Source organism: Etheostoma cragini, chromosome 21 (assembly GCF_013103735.1).
Source record: "Etheostoma cragini isolate CJK2018 chromosome 21, CSU_Ecrag_1.0, whole genome shotgun sequence".
Lineage (NCBI taxonomy): Eukaryota > Metazoa > Chordata > Actinopteri > Perciformes > Percidae > Etheostoma > Etheostoma cragini.
Window position 1 is genome coordinate 19,387,628 of NC_048427.1, and position 23,522 is coordinate 19,411,149.

The 23,522-nt window shown below is 40.9% G+C and overlaps 1 protein-coding gene and 1 long non-coding RNA gene across 2 annotated transcripts in view; both read left to right on the top strand.

The window, feature by feature from the left end:
- uts2r2 (urotensin-2 receptor 2) overlaps nt 1–22,480 on the top strand; it is a 28,146-nt gene extending 5,666 nt beyond the window's left edge. The window contains exons 4-9 of the mRNA XM_034861386.1: nt 86–128; nt 1,659–1,723; nt 3,149–3,205; nt 4,495–4,648; nt 10,612–10,735; nt 21,760–22,480. Of these exons, the coding sequence (XP_034717277.1) occupies nt 86–128; nt 1,659–1,723; nt 3,149–3,205; nt 4,495–4,648; nt 10,612–10,735; nt 21,760–21,911 (595 nt within the window). The 3' untranslated portion in view covers nt 21,912–22,480. The remainder of the gene's footprint in view (nt 1–85; nt 129–1,658; nt 1,724–3,148; nt 3,206–4,494; nt 4,649–10,611; nt 10,736–21,759) is intronic.
- Nucleotides 6,371–10,216, top strand: LOC117937441. Its single transcript, XR_004655157.1, has 3 exons — nt 6,371–6,381; nt 6,815–6,819; nt 9,932–10,216. It is a non-coding gene; the product is annotated as an uncharacterized LOC117937441 (long non-coding RNA).
- Nucleotides 22,481–23,522: the final 1,042 nt, after the last annotated feature.

The window sequence follows — 23,522 nt, forward strand, 5'->3', positions numbered from 1 at the left end:
GCCACCCCATGCCCCCCCCCCACCCCCTTCTAGCCCCACCCCTGCAGCTGGATCATTCTGAATGCTTTCTGTCTCTGACCCACAGGCTGGCGGAGAGAGGGCTGGCGCTGGCCGGGTCAGACGGAGGAGTGAGTACATCGCCGGTATCATTGTTGGAATCATGGATTCATCCCTGATTTGGGTTTGCTTGTCTGAATGGTCAGCAAGGTTTTAGAAAGAAATCAAACTAGGCTCCATCTGATCACAGGTACGGACTATTGTTGCCCGGGCAACGGCCCGTTTGCCCTGATTGGCTTAGCTGCCCCTTTGGTGAAAGAACCTGAATACATTTTTCTGTGGTGGCCGCAGTATTACTATAACACGCCAATCATTAATAAATCAAATGAAATCGCTGTAAATCATCCCATCTTGCCCTCAGCGATGCCCTCTGCCCCCAGTCACGTGACTTTGTTTACATTAGCACACACAGAGCACCGCAAAGCCCTTCTGCCTTCACGTGACTTTATAAAGTTATGGAGATTATGACAAATGCTCTGAATAGTAACCAAAACATCCACTTCCGCTTATTCTTTAATTTTTGTATTTCTTTTAATTTTTTGGCCATTTTGTTTCAGCCTTGATTTTGACAGGACAGATGAAGAAATGAAAGTGGAGAGAGAGAGGGGGGAATGACATGCAGCAAAGGGCCGCAGGGCGGAGTCTCTGCGTTCGGGAGTAAACTTCCATACACGGGTGCCCCTCTCTACCAACAGCTGGATTAAATCTGTCAGCAGACCAGCTGTGAGAGAAGCGTCTGATAATGTCAATCAGCCGTCCCACATTATTCATTTAATATGAATTTTATTAAAGGTTAAAGGCTTCTTATTTTACCAGAAGCCTTTTCTTTAAGTTGGAATAGGCTAATACCTCATTAAAACACATGTTTCATTTAATAATAAATACACGGGTCACAAGGTATGAACTCTGCATGATGCCCAAACTCTTGCAGACTCCCTCTTTTTGTTTTCTGTTATTTTGAAAGCGTAAATGATGGAAATAAAAATCTAAATTTTTGTGACATATTATACAAATGGCTAATCTGTCATTGGATACGTTTTGGAGATTTTTTCCATCTTTTCTTGGCTTCTTTATGCACATTAATACAAATTTTTACCTGGGGTGCCCAAACATTCGATCCCCACTGTAAGTCAAATATTTCCACCCGTATCAGCCTAGACAGCTCATGTTTAACCATATTTTAGCCACGTACAGTGAGCTCCGTACTCCTCACTGCTGTAATGAACCTCTCTTTACACTAGAGGGGTGGCTGGCACAATAAGCAGAGCTGCAGCTCGATGAGTCACTCTGGCAGATACAACGTGGACTCATATTTGTCCCTGGCATGCCCTACCCCCTTGATCTCTGTCCCCAGCGGGCCAGGCCCTCAGCCAATAAAGGATCTGTTTATGGAGTGTTGATACTTTAAGTGAAGGGAGTGGAAGCAAAGGGGAGGGGGGAGGGGGGGAGGGGGGCAGGGGTTACTTTTTTTTAAAGTGGAAAAGAGAGCAGTGTCCCAAAGGAGTTGACAAGAAATAACAAGTAAAGGGCAGAGCGAGTACATCAACAGCTTCCAGTTATTTTTGCAACTGATTTGTGATTCTCATTTTTGACCTCTGCAGGCTTCCATACTGGACCTGCACTCTGGAGCGTTGTCCATGGGTAAACAGTTTGTCAACATCTACAGGTGAGAAAGTACATGTTGTGTCTTTGTTCCTACTAGAGCCCGACCGATATATCGGCGGGTCAATATTATTGGCCGAACTATTGCTATCGGCATTTATAATGGCCGACTTAAAAAAAAAATACAAATGACAAATAAATGATTCTTATAAATTAATATTTAAAAATAATAAAAATAAAAAACTGAAAAAAAAACGTTTTATATAAAAAAATTAAAACGGACGGTCAACCATGTTCTGAGTGTTGGTGTTATATAGTTTGTCCACCAGAGGGCGCTCTACAACATCTTCAGTTGCAACACTTCTTTTTTTGTTGGTGTTATTGTGTTTTTGTTTAAAGGACTTTAATAATAATGTATCCTTTATTAGTCCAAATATTAATTACAATTTACACTCTGTTGGTATTACACACAGGCCTGAATTACACACACATGCTCAGTACCTATACATGCACTAATGGAGAGGTGTCAAAGTGTGGAGGGTGCCACCTCTTCAGCTACCAGTCCACCACCATACTTTGGTCCATATGGGGACTTGAACCAGCAACCCTCCGGTTCCCAAACCAACACCCTACGGACTGAGCTACTTTAATATATTTTGATGTTCCTCTGTTCTGTTATGACAATAAAGCAAATTTTTATGATGTTATTTTAGTGAGTATTAACTCAGTAATAACTAATGTTAGGGAAATCTGTTTTTTTGTTACGCGTTTCTGGATTTAAAAAAATACATTTTGTCGGTCGATATCGGATTTTTAAATAACCAAATATTTGTATTGTATCAGCCTTAAAAACACTATTCCTTCTCTATTTTTAAGACTGCAGGAATGACACCCAGCGTATATCTATATCTAACATTTGCAGAAATATCTTCACCAAACTATTTAGTTAGTCATCAATCTTAGTGAAGCCGGTCCGTGAGCACGGTCTCCTCCAGGTCCAGTGACCCGTACGAACGTACATTCATCACTGCCAGCAGAACCCAGATTTTAGTTGGATCATCAGTTCCTCTCTCTTTCCCCCTCCCTCCTCCTCCTCCTCCTCCCTTGATTAATTTCTCCCTCACTTTCCCCCCATCTCCCTCCGGTCCCACTGGGAAGGTGGCCGACACCGGATCCTCCGGGATCAATTTGGCAGATTTTACTCCGGAAGCGATGACAGTAGCACTTTCACCCAGCTTGCCTCCCTTCAGCTCTCATTGGGGACTTCCTCTTGTGAAGCACCCAGGCGTTTACTGTCTGCTGTGTTCGGATGGCTGGGTGGCCCACCCGTCTGGGTAATGGTGCACCGTGGCGTGCTGTGAAACGTTAATTTATGCTAACGGTTCCCATCTCTTCCCTCCTTTCTCTCCGTCTCTGTGTCTGTGTGTCTCTGATTGGCTTTGGCTGCGTCCGGAACTGTCTATAATTACGCGGCGGGATGTGGCTGCAGGTATTTTGGAGATCAGATCGAGGATGTGTTCACGCAGGAGGATTTCCAGCTTTACAGGTGACTAAGGAACCCTAATTAAAATGTATACATGCATTTATGCTCCAAACTCTAATGATAATACTTTTGACATAACGGTAGCAAACATACTGTTTCTTTTTATTATTATGTTTTTGTCAGCATGGACTCAATATAAGAATAGATGTATGGATGAATACGCCATCATGTTTGCACACCTCTTGGATTGTTGAATATAAGCAAAATACTTCATAACAGCAAAAACACAGTGTATAGCCCGCGTTGGGTAGATACGTGCCTGATCCAGCGCCTAGCCATTACTACTGGGCGCATATTTCTCCCCGCCAGTCACAAAGTGATCATTCTTCCTTCGTCTCTCTCCCTGTGTTTCTCGCTAATTACTAATAAATAATACTTGTAGGGGGGCTAATGTAGTCTTACCCCCCTGCCCCTCACATTCTTAGCTACGTCGCTGCATCAAAACGTGCGTTTGCATAGTGTGGCTCAAACACAGCCCTGCATCCTGGCAATGACTGGAGCCACTGTTCTATTTGTCTGTATTGGTAAATATGATCATTTAATTCAATTTCAGCTAAATTCAATTGTATTTATAGAATCAAATCGTAAAGAGAGTTTAGTCTTCTCCTGACACTTTACAGATAGAGCATGTCAAGACCACACTCTATAATTTACAAAGACCTATCAATTCCCCCAAGAACAAGCACTTGGTGCAACAGTGGCGAGGAAAAGCCTCCCTTTGGGCAAAAACCTCAGACTTAACCTGGCTCTTAGTGGGCAGCCATCTGCCGCTGCCGGTTGGGACACAGAGAGGGATACAGATATAGAGAATCATGATTCATAACAATTATAGCAGTTGGTATGAGGAGCGGTGGCAATTATAGTAACAATGAAGATAGTGGAACTGTGACTAGAAATAGTAAGAGCAATTCAGGGCGTAGCAGGGTGTTGCATGGCATAGGAGGGCAAAGCAGTGCGTTTACACATTTCTCATGTACCGTCTTCCTCTGCCTAGATCTTTCACTACCTTTCACCCTTCGTCACCCCATGTAAAATTTGCTAGATCTGCCTCTGGACAGATTGGATAACATTGGCGCCGAAATAAAAATGGCTCTGCTACGCTGCTATACGCAACAGTTACGCGCCCAGTGTGTTTTCTCTGTGCAAACCCAAATAAAAATGAAGTCTTTACCTACATATAGATATCGGTCTTAACAAACACTCTGCTGCTGTTGAGACCTCGTCATACATCACACTTCCTACAGTAAGTCAGATTTTTCAATCTGACATGTTGGTCTGTTTGTCACTTGTAGAAACGTCCGAGAGCGGATCCAGGCAGTTATTGCTGAGACGTTTGGTTTGGACCCGACTCTGATGTACCTCACCAAGCCCACCTTCTTCTCCAGAATAAACAGCACGACAGCCAAGACCCAACACGACGAGTACTGGCACCCGCACATAGATAAGGTAACGCACGCAACAGAGTCCTTCTACCTCGGATAACTTTTACCTTGGATAACCGATCTGGTACATTTGGGTTCCACCGTCCCCAAAAGGAAACTTTGTCAACATCTGTTTATCTAAAAAGATACATTTCTCTGTTTTTTCATGTCACTTTAATTTTTTTGCTGCAAAATGGGATTGTCTAGCAGACCAACTGACCACCACATATATAATAAAAGATCCACACTGGGCGACTGTGTATCAATACAGTATTGTCACTGAAAATATCGCAATACTATGCTGTATCGATTTTTCTTCTTATTTTTTTTTTTTTACCCCACCCCTTAAGGACATTTATGTGACATGCGTTGACAACAAATAACTGGCAAACATTACATGGAGCATACAGTTAGCTGGTTTCACGGCAACCATGCCAGCTGCCTTTACCAAACAGATGTGTGTTTCAGGCTCAGGATTATAACTTTTAAAGTTTGCACATGATGTTAATACAACTTGAAACTTGCTCACCTTGAATTTTTTGAAGAGATCAAATTATAATTTGCTTTGTCCCTTTTTTTTGTTGTTGATTTTTTTGGCTTTGTGCCCTTATCAAATTGCAAAGGACTGCAATTTAATTAAATAAGGATGATAAATATAAACAAAATATTAAGTATAAACAACAAAAAGTATACCTAGAGGCAAAGTCACCTCATTCTCTATAATGGTACTTTGGATTGTGTCTGATTTTAACAGCTGAAAACACTTTTGTCTTAGTTCCAGACCTACTCCTTCTTTAGTCTGCTGCCAATGAGACGTGAAATCAGATAAGCAGCAGAGAATGGATGGCTGCATTTTAATCATTTTCAAAATGTTATCCATAATTTTAGATGCTTTGCCTAAATACTTTGAAATGCTTTGAAATATTGGCAGTACAGTCAGTTAAGAAATTTAAAGCCAAAGAGACTCACTGAAAACATCCGTAACATCCATTCACCTAAACAATCAGTTCGGACTTTGAGCTGCTGCTCATTTCAGATATTGCTGAACCAAGATATCGCTATTCTTCAATCATTTCTTAAAATAAGTGTAGTTCGCCTTCAGGCCATAGCCTTAATCCTGTAGCCCATGCCTCTGTTCTGTTATGTAAACTAGTGATAGAACAATTTTATCGGCTGGCTAATATATCGGGCTAATATTTGCATTTTTTCCCCTCCAAATCACAAATCAAGCACTCTATTTCAATTGCTACTTGTCAGGTTTATTGTTTTCCTAAATTATTTAAATGGGTTGATAAAGGACATGTTGTGATGACTTGATTATATCTGTCTTATTATGTGTCAGGAAGCAACGCTTCATCAAGGCTGTGTTGTAGATGTTGATGAAATCCTTTTAACCTTGCACAGTTAACCACATGCACTGCACCCATCTATATGATTCCCAATACACACATCATTTGGGTGTTATGAATGTAAGATGATTGCAGAAGTGGCACTGATCTGTGTTTTTGTTTATTATTGTCTGTCATTTTGCAGTTTGATCATTGTCATGAGACGTTAAAGTTGCTCAGGGATTGAGAGAAGACCTTGAGAAAATTTCAAACCAATGGGATGTCTTTTACGGGATGCAATGTGCTACAACTTTAGTTAAAAAGTGGCAATTGTAGTAGTTGGTAACTTCAAAATTGATAGGAATTCCTCTGATTGGGAGTACAGTTCGTATTATTTATTGTCATTGTCATACCAAAGCTATAAAAAATAGTGTTTGTAGGTGCCACGTCCATATTAATATGTGTCACTTCATCCTCTCCCTCTGGCCCTCGACAGCTGGAGAAATCTAGTCTGCAAGGAGCCACTTCTCTTCCCCATCTGTCTCAGCCGCCATTTTGGGGCTAATTGACTAACCCAAACCTCATTTAAATGTAAATGGTCTCCCGAGGTCTCTGGTGGTGAGTTTTCTCCCCATCGATCATATTGCTGAAACGGTGTCATAGCACCAATCGTTGTATGACAGCACGGAAGTGTTTCATCTCATTTGTGGCAGGGATAACTTTCCTTCATAATGAAACTGAATTCTAGTGGCAGACACTTATACCAAATGTATTTTCATTCATGACCTTGGCTTGTCAAGCTGCTAAAAATGAACTTGTAGACCAGCTTGAGAATAGAGTAATCATCCCTGAGAAATTGCTAGACCTGGTTTATTTGAGATTTCCACTAATCTATTGCACACAATCTTTTTGATGACCTGACTTGGAACTAAGGAACTTTAATCAATTTGATGCAATTTGCATGGTAATTTTACCATAAAAAAACCAACTCAGTTCTATGCCATTTTAGCCTCTTTTAGCACATAGTTTTGGTTGCCTGGCTCACAAACTCTTCACTTATTGATTTTGTTGTCAACCTCAGAAGGCAACTGTTTTCACCCAAAAAGCTACCTGCCCAGAACCAAGCAGTAGCCGGACAAAGTTGGCGACTAGCTAGTAAACTTAATGGAGCATTTAGCAGCTTAATAGCCAGATATTGTTCCCAGGAGTTGGTGGAAACCAAAACAGAGGTAAAAAATAAATCAGACCTTGTTGCTGGATGTGTTGATCAGTAATCGTTGGCTAACAGGTTCACTGACAAATTTTTATTGTTCCAAGTGGGCAAAAATAAATGAGTCATTCCCAGCACGCACTGCTTTCCCCTTATCGCCTCCCCTGGTAAGGACAGGGCCAATTGTCGCTCGAGGTTTCTGCCTCTTAAAGGAAGTTTTTCCTTGCCTCTGTTGCCTAGTTTTTGCTCTTGGTGGGAATTGTTGGGTTTTTGTAAATAACATCACAGAGTACGGTCTAGACCTGCTCTTTTTTGAAGAGCGCAATGAGATAGCTGTTGTTGTGATTAAACGCGATATAAATAAAATTGAATCGAATTGAAATTGTCCCTTCAGACCCGAGTGGGCCGCCTCACATTTCTAAGAAAACAGCTGACACAACATGGCTTACAGTGGCAACCAACCATGAAAGTAGGGAGTAACTGGTAGTGCTGCCTTCTCCTGAAGCTTGCATGAGCTTCCCCAAAGCCCAAGGTGGGAGTGGGTGGGCAGGTACGGTGTAATTCCCTCTAAGCACAGGCAGACACAAGTGATTTTCTTGCTGCTGGTTTATTGAAGTCCTTGCTCCGAATCCACCATGAAAACTCGTTGGTTGCATGCTACGAAGAAAGGGAAGTCTTTAAGTCTTCAGAGGTATACTTAAAACCGCTCACAACGAGGTCTGCTTTAGCCAGCATGAAATCTTTACCGTAACACACACATGTCCATGCTATCTGCTGCCCGCTGGTGTAGAGCAACAGTAGAACTCAGGCGAGGAGCAGCCCAACGAGACTTGTAAATTACTTCAAAATAAAAGCAACAACTGTTACTTAAATAAGAAGAATAAGAATTACAAAATGTAATTCTAACAGTTACATCCGGGTTGGCATGTGACAGGGTTAGGGCTAGGCGGTCCTGAGCACGAAGCTCTCCGCGGCCGCCGCCCTGACTGCTATGACTCGGACTGCAGCTTCATGTGAAGTTAGATTCAAACGATTTAAAAGACCAGCACAGCACGTGCCCCCTATATTGGCCAGGAACCAATGGTTGATGCTGCTTTATTATCATACTGCACACTCGGGGCTAATCAAGCACCCTTAGTTAACAAAATATCAGAATACCTTTTAATATGAGTACGCATGATAATGCTATGCAGCTTCTCAGCACTCATGACTTCTCTTTACTTTATTTTCTCCATAGTTGTTGATGACATGACTCCAAATTACTGTCTCACTTTGTACATTAGAATAAATTAGGGCATGTAGAGACAGTCATCTAGACAGATACACGTCGATCATTTATATAAATAAGTTGTCATGTAATGTGAATAGTTGCATGTTGAAATTCTCAAACTTCATTATTATTTTTTAATTATAGAAGTTTGAAACACTTGAGTGTTCTCTAGTCCGGATTACTTTAAAGTTTCAGTGATTCTTCATATTCCCAGCAGTTCGCTTGTTGTTTTTTCTTTCTTTGAGGTAAGATCAAGTGAAAAGCAATCCCAGTCGTAAATGAGTGCTATACTCCACTTCTGGTTCCTTGTCAACTCCCTCTTTGATGTTCCATAAAGGCTACTCGCTGGATGTTTGATCTCAGTCGGCCCTCATGGATCTGAGCGTCTCTTATTGGTGTTGTTGTAACATGTGCAAAAAGAGACTTGTTGAGACTACAATTCATTTAGTTGCATATGTGTATATATATATCGGTGTATATATATATTCTATGCCTTTTGGCAACAAACACTGTTTTTAATTCCCATTTTGTGCTTCTTTATACTTCTTCTCCCCTACCTCTCAAAGGAAATAGGACTTTTTACCCCACTACATGTATGTGACAACATTACTAGTTACTGCGCAGATTCAGATGAGCAATACAAAATATAATCAATATTAAATTATGATAGGATTTTATCAATAAGGCTTTATTGGTCCCCAGGGAGAAATTGACTAGCTACTAGGGGTGGGAATCACCAGAGGCCCTACGATACAATATCATCACTTATTTCATGATACATATTGCGATTTTCAACATATTACAATATTCTGTGATCAATTCATTACCTTTTTTCCAACTTCAATTTTTTTCTCAATTTCAAATCATGTCCCCAAAAGGAAACTTTTTCAACATCTGTTTTAAAGGTAAAGGTACTTTTATTTTCATATACACATACATGTAGTGAAAGTCATTCTCTGCATTTAACCCCTCCCTCAGTGGGCAGCCGGATCCAACTCCAGATCTGAGCCAGTGCCTTGATCATGGGCACTGGCAGGAGAACCTAGTACAGGATTTGTAACGGTGGGGGAAAGCCACGCAAACATCAGGGAGAACATACAAACTCCACACAGAACGGCCCGGAACATCCTGGATTAGAACCCAGAACCTTCTTACACTCTTGCTATATTCAAAATGTATTTAAAAAGATTAAAATTGGCTCTACGTTTACCAGCTGCATCATTAAAGTGATTTACACATTCATTCATCAAGAATTATAATCCAATAATAAAATATTTCATTATTTCACTAAATGTATTTGTTTTAAACAAGGTGCTTTCTCGTATTCTCACATTTTAGCCTCAAAACACTCCAAAAGGCTTCATTTGTATATTCTAAATCATTCAAAAGTTCTTCTGGGGACCCCAGACCTGATTTTAGTTCTGGATCTTGTTCAGTCTTGTGACTTTGCAGGTCTATGTATCACTTTTCGAAATTATAAGCTTCTTGTTTGTGCAAAAGCTGTTTGAAGGGATCATAAACTTGACGCCAGGTAACATTTCACAGAATACAGTTGGGGGAACTAAAAGAAAACAGACGTTAGTAGAAGAAGTTAAACGGATTCACAGCAGTCACACTGTTTCATAGGAGCTACGTTTGAAGTGGTTACTCCAGCGATTTAGTACTGTATTTCAGTAAGTTGGTGCAGGTGAGAGTGAGATATCCTGACTGTTAAGTCCCTTATATGGGTCAAATTCCACATGCCTTGGATTCTTCACATCCAATAATTCAGTTAGAGAGAGTCTCCTAATTGGTGCTCAATTTAAATGTTGAACCCCGGTGGCATGGCTTAAGGCGTGTCAGTGTGACGGCAAGTCGAAACTGAAATATTTCAACATTAATCGGATAGATTGTTATGAATTGTGATACATTTTACAGATTAAGAATCCCCTGAGGATGAAGTGTACTGACTCTTTGGACATCCGTGGCATTTAGTGAACTGTCTATTGCAACTAATTGTTAAACTTATCCTGAAAAACTAATGGCAACCCCACCAACCACTAACTTGAAACTTGCTTTGTTTTTATGCAAATTAGCCGGTGAAAACTAAGACGGTGAATCTGGAAAAATATTATACCTGCGAAACATAAGCATTTTCAGATTAAATGGAGACACCGCTTTCCTCTCTCACTCTCTGTCAGGTGACTTATGGCTCTTTTGACTACACCTCGCTCCTGTACCTGTCGGACTACGGCACTGACTTCACCGGAGGAAGATTTATCTTCATGGACCAAAACGACAACCGGACAGTGGAACCACGGGCAGGTAGTACGCTTTTTCCTTCTTTCCTTCAAGGGCAGTTTGAACTGCTTTGAAGGCAGGATATTGTACATCAACAGTAACACCTGATGACCCCTGGCTTTGTCTTTATATGCCTATTAACTGACACTTGAAGTGAGTAAGGGGATTTTATTATTACAGCCATTCTTAAAATGATATGGCTGCACTTAGCTGCATTATGAATCTGGAGGGTGTTTTAGGAAGGGTAATCCTTTAATAAGTGGGTAATCAGAAGTACAGACTGCTGCTTAGGGAAGGTGCAGAGGATTAGGCTTTACCTCGCATGTACATGTAGTACTCAGAGGGTTAGGCGTAAAAGCATCTTGATCCCGTAGGAAATCCAGTGGTGTGTGTCTGTATATGCACAGAACAAAAATGAAATATGGCTAAGTAAGGGCTATTTCAAAGTTGCCTGCGTAAAAGCCACATAACTTCAGGATTACAGGGGAATTGGATCAATTCTCTGGGGAGCTTGTGGACAAATCAGGTTAGTTTACAAGCTGCTCCCTTTTAAAGGAATGTGCCAGAATGAGTTTGCCAACTTGTTTCAGACAACTAATTGAATTTGGCAGCTTCATTTTCAGCCCTCTTGCTCTGCTACTTGGACTGTGTACTTCTTGGTAAACTTTTCAAATTCCATTCCCCATATTCATTTGCACTACTTAGTGGCATCTCCATCTCACTCTTTTCTGGACCTGGGCTTTTGCTTCCAATCAGCTTACTATAATGTTCACCAAATCTTGAAACATAGCACTACTCGGGTGTTTTTTGGCATACCTTGTTTCCTCGCTCCCTGTGGATTGTAGTCCAGGGTTCTCTCGTGATGTCATTCGTGTCCTTTCTTACGATGGGCCCTATCCTCGCTTATTCATAGGATCTTTGAACCCTTCTTTGTCTGGCCCCTCACCTGAGACCACTTTGCCATGGAGACCCTGCCAGGAGCACACAGCTCCAAACAGCACAGCCCTCAGGTTCATAGGGACACACAAACCTCTTACTTACCTCCTATTACTAATGTTAACTAGCATGTTAGTTAACAATAATAAGCCTGTACCTATGTTATACCTACGCTCTCCGCCTCTGTTGATTGGGAACGATTGAGATTTCTCTTGGCACAGCTACCAGAAGACTTACAACTTTCAGACACGTTGCTTACATCCCAACTATGTCTTCAAGCTCAGTTGGAGTCTGCGCGGTAACACCTAGCCATCACCGGAAAAGTGCTTTTAATAGCCTTCACTGGTCCCCGTCCAGAACAACGGGATCTGTTCGTCCATTTCTTTAACTGTCTATGTTATTTAAATACACCGGTCACGTCGCTCTCTCGCTCTCTCTTGCTCTCGCTCTCTCTCCAAAAGAAAGAGAAAGGATGACAGGGGAAAACTGTGGTAATTGTATCCTGTGTGTACGTGTGTCTGTGTCTCTCTCTCTGGCCGTCTGTCGGTCTCTCTCTCTCTCTCTCTCTCTCTCTCTCTCTCTGTCTCTCTTTCGCTCTCTCTCTGTGTGCCCGATTGTCTGTTATGCTGTGAGATGTCAAGACAGCCAATATCAGCTATGCTGCAATACGCAACGCTTACACGTGAGGTGTGTTCCAGCTGTAAGACGGCAACGCAAATATCTGGAGAGACGATACAATTCGGGACTTTCTTGGGCCGATGCCGAAATCGTCAGACAAATCAGTGGATGGCAAGAGACTTGTTTGTTTATGACCAAATTATGAATCCTCCGTGAAACAGTTCCAGTGAATGAGAACGCATCTGACACGAAAAATCCTCTGTTGTATGCTGCATGAGTTAGAGGGAAACTCTGGTCTATGTTGGGACATGATTCCTGGCACATAGTCCCAAGTTCCTATGTGAAAACAGCTATTTATTAGCTCATGACTGTTTGCAAATTATGACTCTGTTATGTAGCAGTTTATGCTGCATTTATATAAAAGTATAAAAAGATACTGCTGCATGGCATCTGTAAGCTGTGTGGCTCCTGAATGAGCAAAAGCTTACTAAATCTGTTCAGTATGGAAAACAACCCTCTTCCTGTCACTTCCACCATATCATATTTGACAGTGAACCCTCCTCTGTCGTCTCGCTCCACCTTGTCCCTTCTTTCACTTCCTTCCCTTATCTCACCCATTATTCGTCATCTCCTGCCCTATAAACCAACTCCTCTGCCATTCAATAAAAGCAATCCTCTTTCCTCGCGCAAGTTTTCACTTTTTCTCCCCCCCGTGTCCTCTCAACACTGCATTGAACTCCCCGTGTGCCAGTCATGACACAAGCCTCTTACCCAGTCAGTGAGCAACAGTGAAGCATCCTGGGCCACTGACAGTAACCCACGATGAACGGTGAGTGACGCCGATCATTTGTCGTGTGTTAATAAAGAGGGAGTGTGGCTTGCTTGCCGCCTTGTCTCCCGTGACAGCCGCCGTATGAAGTGAGAATAACCTCCACACAACAGAGAGAGTGGTGATCTTAAAACCTGTGCAACTTGCTGGGTGAAGAAGATAAAAGGGGACGGAGGAAGTGATGGGACAAAAGAGAAGAAGGGTGACTGCTCTCTCATTAAGGCCCTCCCTGATAGATTTTCTAATTCTTAGTGAACCATGCTCAAAAATATAAATATGACAGACCTTTAAAAGCCACTGGTAAAACCCAACCTGTTATTACTCATGTAACTGGGATTTTTGTTTTATTTATCAAGTAGGAGACACATCAAAACTCAATGCATCAATAGCCAAGATCTTTTTTTTTTTTTTTTTTTGTCTCCACTTAAACCCACCCCACCTCACCTCATCAAAAACAAACCTCTTCAGGTTGCATGCTGGGTAGTTGAGTGACAGGTTTTGACTTGGTGAGAGTCTGATCCCTCTGATCTGGTTCGCTGAGATAATCGCGGCTCTCGGAGGATGACAGCGACCAATAAAGTGTAATTATAGCACCAGGCTGACAATCAGGACTCGGCTTTCAGAGAGAGCAAAAGTCGAGAATTCAACGACAGTGAGCATCAGGGGGGCTAAAGTGGAAGTGTTTTTCAAGTTGCGGAGGAAGGAAGGAGGAGGAAAAAAGACTGGAGGATTATAAAAAGAGGGAGAGGGAGAGGGATGACTGATGGACTTGCTGAATGTGTCCCTATGGGCCAAGTTGATAGACAGTATGGGCAGTAGGCACAGACAGAAAATGGCTGGGAGATAGATCAAGTAGATACGTGGTAGAGAGAGAGGGTGTTAGGGCTGGGAAAGGCAGATAGAAACGGAGAAGTGGAAGGACAGGCAGTAAAAAAGGCCCATCTGCCAGAGGAGCTAATAGAGGTTAGCCTGCTGTCTTAGACAACCACAGGGGACATAGATAACCTCAGCTGGGTTGCTACCTTAAAACCCCTAGCTTGACCTTGGGGGCTGCTCTTCTGTAAATGTCTGGAGTGATTCTTAGCACATGTCACAGGGCTAATTCTCGTTTTAAAAGGTGATCAACGGTGCTTTGCCCAGGGTGTAATGTAAACTCTGTGGCCAGAATTTACATTGCAGTTTGGGTCTCCAAACCTAGATAACCCATTATGACATTATCAGCGGGTTATTTTGTCAGACTCAACCATGCTTCTATTAAGAAGGAAGGATATCACGTTCCAAGATGGTGCTCCATTAATTCCAATGTAAGTTGCGCGTTAGGTACATATGGCTGTGTACCAAACTTGAAGTATTACCTCCATTGTGTAGAGCAATGTTTCCCAAATGGAATAAATATACTTCATATAAATTTAAATTCCTGGTTTTGTTCCGTAAATTTGGGTCCCGGGAGACACCCAATTTCTCTTTTGGGTCTTGAGCTGAAAAAGTTTGGGAACCACTGGTATAGAGTATCTAAAAATGCCTTGTCATTCAATACCAGATTTTAATACGTGTAAATCTTATCAGCGTCAATGAGCCAATAAGCATGCAGTATGCCTCTACAAAGTTCTAACAATGTTTTGTGATTGGCGGTCTACGCACCGTAGAGGCATGCAGGAGAAACTCACGCACAGAGACGGGGGGGCTCATCTGTAGGGCTGGGCAACATGGAGAAAATCAGATATCCCAATATTCTTGACCAAATATCTCAATATTGACATTGCGGCGATATTGTAGTGTTGACAACTGATGGTTTGACAAAATATCTTCACACTTCGATTTATGATAAATAATCTTCAGTAATGTGAATATAATGACAAAGTGGGGAAACAGTATGGTAAATTCAGAAAATTACACCAATTTACTGTAATATAGCCTTTAAAACTAGGTAAAGACAACACTTATGTCATATCACAATATTACAATTATTAAGACAATGTCCACCTACTCCTTTGTGTGTCGTTACAGTTTCAGAGGCTTGACTACAGTGTGTCACATGTGTAAAGGAGCTGAATTTATACCACAACGTTGTCATGTTACCGTAATGTTTTTCTTAACACTCATGTTGTCCTCAGGTTAAATTTGACCCATTTTCAGTTTTTTCATCACATAAAATGGGTCTGAAAATGAAAATGTCCTACATTGGAAATATCAAACAACTTTGGAAAAAACATTAAAAAAAAACACCCGCAACAATGAAAAAACGTGACAAAAATGTCAGCAAATGCGATAACTTGTTTTCATGGTTGACGGGAAGACAACACAAGGGTTAAAGCCAATGTGAACGTAAAATATATCACTCGAGCTGCTGTGCACGAATGTCGCCGGGCTACACCATTTTGTAACCATAACCATACTGAGACATCCAGAGAGTTGTGTGGAGCGGATCATCTTTATTAGCTTTGTAGCAACTCATTTGGCAATGGCTTGAAAGTAACAGACATTGTGCACTATAACTTTAAAATGGATTTTATAAAATATCATTCAGGAATCAGTATCAAAGTCACTGTATTGGTATTGCTACCGGTATGAAAAATCTTTTGAAAAACTACATAAAAGCCACATGTAATTGCTATTGCTGTGTGATGGCACCGGGCAGTGTTTTTAACCCAATGGACATTTTAAATTGTGTTTATTTTTAGATGTTTTTTTCCTCCAGGGTTTTAAACGATAGCTGAGGGCAGAGTCCCAAAGTAATCCAGGTAATTGGATTTGGGAACATATTTTTCACATGAGATCTATCTGAAATTAATTGAGAGTTGGCCCATGTCATTAACCTTTAACTTCCATCCCATCCTCCCTAGAGCCACCATACAGTCTGTGTGATTCATCCTCCACCTATTCATTATGACGCTGTGGGAGTAATCATACAATTGTTGGAAAGTATTTCCATGTGTCCTGTGCCTTGCGACTGTTCTGGCAGTGTTGAGTTGTGCTGAGTTATGTAACTGTCCAGCATCCTGTTAGCATTGTGCACCCATCCCCTTCGGGTGGTTTAACGCGTGGCTGCTAATAAAAGCTAAAATCGACTACAGACTCCGACTTAGACTTCTCTTTCTTAGGCGTGAACTGAAGAGCAAGAGTTGGTGCTGAACAGATGACAAAAGTAATTTAGTTGCAGAAGCGTCGGGAGCAACACGATACAAAAGTAACACAATTATAGTGTATTCCTTTTTGCTGTAACGCAGTTATATAACGCGTTACTAATAACATATTAGAAGTAACTTGCCCAACACTGGTGCTCAGTGCCACTAGCTACTAGCTTGTCAGTAAATTCCAAAGCTAACTATGGTTGCTAACCGTGATTATGAAGTGTTTCTGTAATGCTTTACCCCAACAACATGTCAGTCAATCAGTGTGTTTTAAATTAATTCAAGTGCAGGCATATACACCAAATGTGTGTGTGCTTCGGAGCATCGGTCAATGTCAAGTGTAAAACCGATTTTAATATTTAGTAGCTGCGTGGCCTATGTTTTTACGGTTATTGACTACATTTTTTTGCATGCCATTGTATGCTTTGGTGACATTGATTTTTTACATTCTTTGTGTTTCAGGCTGTGCATAATTGATCTCCAATGATAATTCTATGTGTATGGGTTGTTGCTGTCCGAATATCCAGTAGCAGCTAGGAATGTAGACATTGGTAATTGTAGAAGGTTTATCTTATCATTCAATTGTTTTGGAATTGTCTTCCCGTCGACCTGCAACTTTGTGTTTTTCTGGGTTGAAATTTCAACATTTTGTTGTTCTTTTTTTACACTTATCAACGTTATTGTCAATTTTATTCCCTTTTTTTTGTTACTTTTCCAAAAAAATGTGTTTTAGTCAATTTTTTTGGTCCCTTTTTCAGCAGTAAAAATTTTTTTTTGTTGATGTTTTTTCCTGCGTTTTTTGTTTTGTTTTCTTTTTCAACATTTGCCACTTTTATCAGTTTCATTTTGTCTTAGTTCTGATATTGAATTTGTTTGTAAACTGGTCAAATTTGACCCAATGACAACAGGAGGGTCACTAAGTAGTTATGGAGTCTTAACATAACCAAGTACTTTGTGTGCCTAAACCTGGCGAATGTGCAACAGTTACATTCTCTGGTTAAGATACTTCCTGCCCCCGATAGGGGCGCTCATTTAGGAAACGCTCCTGCGGGTCGTATTAGAGGGAAGGACTAATCGACCCACGTTGTCGTATGGTTTGGAGGACTTGTTGTTTTTCATTTTCAATTTTTTTTGTCTCCAGCCCCAATTAACGCTGATTCAAGTGACATCACTTGAGGCAACTTACCAGACTTCACACAGCTTCCTCTCCTTCCACTTTCTTCACATGTACATTAGTACTACCCAGGACCGGTAAATGACTTTTGATAAATGCGATGATGCTTCTTTCTAATCAAAACTGATTAGTCAGCCCTGCATTAGTCAGTTTTATTTTATTTTTTACATCTTCGGTTTTATTGTATATGTCCAGTCTGATGAGGTGTTGCCATTCTTGTCCTATACTGCCTTGTATTGTCTTGTGTGAGCCAATTCACCCAAATGAATTCTAGGGGATTTGCGTCGCTTTGGCAAAATAAAGACTTGAACCCGAACTTAAAAAGCTCTTGAATAACATCAGGTTGTGATAAGACAGGCGCCCTAGGCCTCCGAAGCACATGATTTTCTAGTGCTCCTCAACAGCTGACTAAATTCCGGCGGAGGGAAATTTGTAATCAGATAAGTAACCCGCTGTAAATACAGCGCGAGTTCTCCAATGCCTCCTGATGCTTACACAGCTGAGGACAGCCACAGTTGTGGGACTAAGAGAGCGGAACAAGCCTGAAAAATAAATTGCCTTTGAGCAATTCATGAAATCCCATATTTATTTGTGCCTACCAATTTGCTTGCAAAAAAAACTTACTGTGAACAAAATGTATGCAGTATTCATTAATGCAGCAGTGGCACACTGCAGTGTCGCCTTTATTGGGAAATACCACACTTTTACCCTAAATCCCAACTTTTGGAAATTAAGATAGATAGGTTAGAGCAAATTGCATGGCTGATATTGTCAGCTGATTCAAGCTTAATACAGACATATCAAAATCTACATACAGTATATGTTGGAACATTGAGAGGTACTCCTGCTACTCCAGACTCTTTTTAAAGATACGTATTTCTCCACAGGTATTTCCAGGTACTATATTACTAATAGAAGTCTAAATGCTGCAGTGCCAAGTCCAGTTCAATTTAATTCATAGTTTAAAATCATAACAATCTCAAGACACTTAAAAGAAAGTAGGTCCTAGACCACACTCTCTAATTTACAAAGACCCAACATTTTTAGGCAGAAACCAAAATGTTAATGTTTTCATTACATTGTATATATTTCAGTTCATATCATATTTCAGTCATATTTGGGTTTGTTTATGTTTCACACTGCAGTGCACGCAAGTGCACGTGTTTTTTATAACACGACAATAGCCTGTCAGAACTTCCTGTATTCGCGGGGCAGCCTCTAGGTCTCCCTAGTAAGAGTGTGCACCCCATGTTGGCTGAGTTCTGCAGCGGCCCGGGTTCGAGTCCGACCTGGGGCCCTTTACGTGTCATCCCCCTTCTCTCTCCCCCTTTCATGTAAATCCACTGTCAGTAAAGGAAAAGCCCCAAAACCGAGACCATCTCTTTCGGTCGGACCAAATTTCGTCTGTTTGGTCCGGGGGTTCCACACCGGAAATCTTGAGTCTAATCAAATTGAAAAGTCCGAAAGGCAGGACCAAAGGTAGTGTAAAAAAATAATAAAATACCAAAATATAATGGCCAGGTTGGCTCAGTGGTAGAGCGGGCACACAAGTACTGCGAGGTTTATGCCTCGACGCAGAGGTTCAGGGTTCAACTCCGCCCTTTGATGATTTCCTGCATGTCTTTCCCCTGTCCCACATAACTGTCCTTTTTAATTTAAGGCGAAAAAGCCCCAAAAATAATCTTTAAAAAAACAAAATATTGGAAACATAGTGATATTACATTGTTTAAAAATATAAATTAATTAAAAAATCACTAGCATCCTTATGTAGACACACCGGATGCATTGAGCCACATGATATATCTACGTACTGGCTCTGTTGTAAGGCTGGATTTGTAATATGTAGCGTTATTACAAATGTCTATGGGATTTTAGGAGAGGTTCACAAAATTTGGAATACATAACTAAAAGAATGTATATTAGATTTGACCTTTTAATTAGCTTTGGATTTCCTTCTTGACAATTAAGCAGGTAACATCCAGCCACTGGAACAGGATTTGCTATGCCCTACATTTCCCTCCCTGAACTACGATTTCTAGTCATAGTTCCACTCTCTTTATTGTTACTGTAGCTCACACTGTTCATCACTCCAACCGCTATAATTATGAATCATATTTCTCTATATCTGTATCAGTGTCTGTGACCAAACGGGCAGTGATACATGGCGCCCACAAAGAGCTCTGTCCGAGGTTTCTGCCTAAAAATACTGTTTGTTGGGTCTTTGTAAATTATAGTGTGGTCTAGACCTACTCTATCTGTAAAGTGTCTTAAGACAACGCTAACTTTGACACTGTACTGAATATGTTCACGGTAAACACTGGGAACGTTAATCATTGAAAAGCGCACAGGATTATTTTCATTGTGCAGTTAATTAAAGCTGTGTGGCTAATTTGAGCACTTGAAAAGGCCTTTCTTTTCAAAAAGCATAAAACAAGCAGACTACCACTTATTGTCTTGCGGCTCACACTTTTTTTTGTGTGTGTGTGTGTGTGGTTTAATTCTTTTTCTTTTTATTTCCCATTCTTCAGGTTTTCAATGTATATTCCATTGTTTAACTGCCAGCACTGATTTCCCTTGACATCCTCAACTAGTGCCCTGCCAGGGGAATTTATCCTCACACACACACACACACACACACACACACACACACACACACACACACACACACAGTCATCAGTATTTCTTGGAACAAAAACAGAGCAAAGATTCCAGCTTTTTATTCATATTCACATAATTAGATGGGCTCTTCAAAAGGCGAATAAACTGGAAGTTTTGTAACAAAACAAGTCTTTATTCAAAACTTTTTGAATATAAATCTCGCAATTAAGGGGCACGACTGCAGCCTAGCTACGTAATTTGATGCAAATGAATATCTAACTTGGACATGGCTGTTAAATGGCGATAGCTCATTAGTTGGCCCAGTGAAGCAAAGCTTGTGATAAATGAAGAGAATGTACCCAGAAGAAACCTCTCCAAACTCACTGTTTTTTTCACATTGCACAATGCATTTCAGTGTTTGCTAAAATACAATCCTTAAAAAAAAAAAAAGTGTACCTTCATGTCCTCAGGGTTCAGTTTTTTGTGTCCCCTCCTATCATCACATTTCCTTTGATTCCACAAGCAATACTACATAGTATCATTTGAATCAACAAGTCAACATTTTGGGGAATAATTGTATTTAATTTCTTTCCAACATTGAGATTATGTCAATGTTATGCTTATCAGTGTTATTACCGCTATAATGTTGGTGCATTTTAATATTACTTATGGTCACAGGTGAATATAACTTATATCGTGGTTTCCTACTTTTTCTTTATTACTTTAATTACATATTCAATCTAATTTTAACGTCACTTACTTACTCTGCAATTTCTTTTTTTTTTATGTACAATGGCAACCGCACTTTACTTTACAAAACCTTTATTTGACGACACTTCAGTCTACCTTCTGCTCATTGTCTACTGTTTGCCTGCTTTTCTTGTTTAAATGTTTGTTTGCTTTTTGCTCTTATTGTTGAGAATGCTACTGTAACAAAGGAATTTCCCCGCTGTGGGATGAATAAAGTATTATCTAATCTTGAATGCAGAGCTCAGCGTGTAGCCTGGAGGAAGGGAAACTGCTAATTTACCTCTGTTCAAAGTTAAAAAGAAGACTTGTTAGCTCACTAATTAATTAATACGATTTGTCTTTGTCGTTTAACCCATGCATGAAGAGAAATGTAAGTGTGACAATTTGGGATTTTAGGCAAAATGCCATATTGAAGCTAACCACAATTTAGCTTAAGCCAGGATATGTTTTGCCTAGCTTAGCACAAAGACTCGAGAAAACAATTAGCTGCTTCCCCCCCCCATAACCCCATACATGGTTGGTTGCATATATGACCCATTTAATTCCTCCTAAAATAACATTGAATAACATAAACATTATGTATGTTCAATTTATTGGCTAAACACATAATAGATGCTAATTAGGCAGCTTTGGCGGTGTTGTTTGGCAGAGACAAGCTAGCTGTCTTATTGCTAAGCTAGGCTAACCACGCCCTGACTCAGACTCCGTACTTGACTCAGACATGGGATTGATTATCAATATTCACCTGTATATGTAAGTACTGTTTATTTCCCAAAATGTCGACTGATTTCTTTAAACCAAATAAATTGTGTAAACGAGTGGGCTGTATAGGTGTATTTCCTGAAGAAGGTAGCTGTTTCCATTGCTTCCAGTCTTAATACCATGCTAGGTAAACCGTTTCCTGTAATGCGGACGTAATACAGATAAAGAATCTGAGACAGTTTTCCCCAAAGGTGGACTTTTCCAGTAATTCTCTCCCCTTAAAAGTCTGTCTCATTCCCCCCTTGCCCAGGCCGAGTCGCTTTCTTCTCTTCCGGGACGGAGAACCTCCACCGCGTGGAGAAGGTGACGTGGGGGACTCGCTTCGCCATTACCGTGTCCTTCACCTGCGACCCTGCCCACGCCATCGCCGACCCCGCCGTTCCCGGAGGCACCCACGGGTGACGGCGCTGCTCGCCGGCTTGGACAAGCCCTGCAAAATGGGGGGATCACGGGGGAGAGACAAGAAAGGAGGGAAGGAAGTGAGATTTTCCTGGTAACCTTGCTGTCCTCTAGCTGCACGGTCCACATGCATTCGCCCTCTCTTCTGCAGAGGTGTTTTCTTATCTCTTACTTTGTTACTGACCTTTGTGTTTTTATCCAATTTTCTATCATAATTGCTAGAATTAGGCATTTTTGTTCACCACGCACATTTCCACAATCAGTTCCTCTTGACTGTTTGGGACCCAGCTTGAGCCTCTCGTCTGAAACTATGTCAAACACCCTAACGTGGGCATGTGTGTCGCGGTGTGTGTTTTTCATTTTTAAGGAGAGATAAACATCTGGTGAGTCACCTACTAAATCAAGATTTGTTCCCAAAATTCCCGTTCACACTCGAGCCCACCCATGACCCAGGAGGTGTTATCTTCTAAGAAGAACTTTCTCTGATTGGTTGATCTTTCTAGTATGTTACCATTTACTTCAATGTGGTCGGTGAGGGTGGTTTGAATTAAAATACGGGAACAATCTGAAAATAACTCGTCTCTTTGCCTCATTCTTAGCACACAAAGCTTTTAGTCTTCATCAATTTTCCCTCGCGTCATTTCCAAGATAAATTATTTTCATTATGTACTGATATCATTCCTGTGTATACCTGAATGAACAATTCAACATTATGGGGAATAGGCTTACTCTTTTTCCAAAATTGAGATGTTATTATTGTTATTACTGCTTTCATTTCCATGCATTGAATGCAAAGCTTAGCATGTAGACTGGAAAGAAATCAAAAACAGTTAGCTTGGCTAATAATCGGAAAAAATACAAGAACAAATATTTGAATATGTACAAGTTGGGAATACAAAAGGTGCAACTGCTTAACTAGTAATGACAAATATGTAGATAAACCTATTGTGCAGGTTGCATTAATGCAGTATTGTGGTGTCTCAGAGTCTTATCTAGCACCCAGTGATGACAAAAAAGTGTCAAAAGTTTTGTCTGCAGTAGGAATAATTTTTTCTCTTTTTGTTGAGTTTCTTGATTTCTTGAGGCATTTCTTGCCTCTTAGAGAAGCTGCTCCTCTGTTGGAACAGTGTGTGTGTGTGGGGGGGGGGGGTGGAGAGGGTGGTTGGGGTTATCCATGATAAATAATCATTTGTTCACTGACATCTCCACCACCCCTACCTCGTTACGAGATGAATACCTTTCATCACATTTACCGATATCCTTCCTGTGTGTACCTCTATCGATTGCTACTACAGTGTTATCTTGGTGCGTATTCATACATGAGTATTCATATTCTATGCGTCGGGTTTTATCCACTGCTGACACTACTGATTTTGCTAACTTCTTGCAACAGTGCCTCCACCGTCTTTTCCACATTTCTTTAAGTGTGCACGCGGGCCTGCATCTCCTGCCCCTTTTATTGGGCAGGAGGGCAAATCAATGGGTGACGTCGCTGCTACATCGGCTATTTTACAGTCTAAGGTTTAGTGTGAGCAAAGGATGCTGGGTATCACGCAGTGATAGAGAAAGTGAGAACACTTGGTGTGGCTTTATAGAACTGGGTGCGAACCTTTT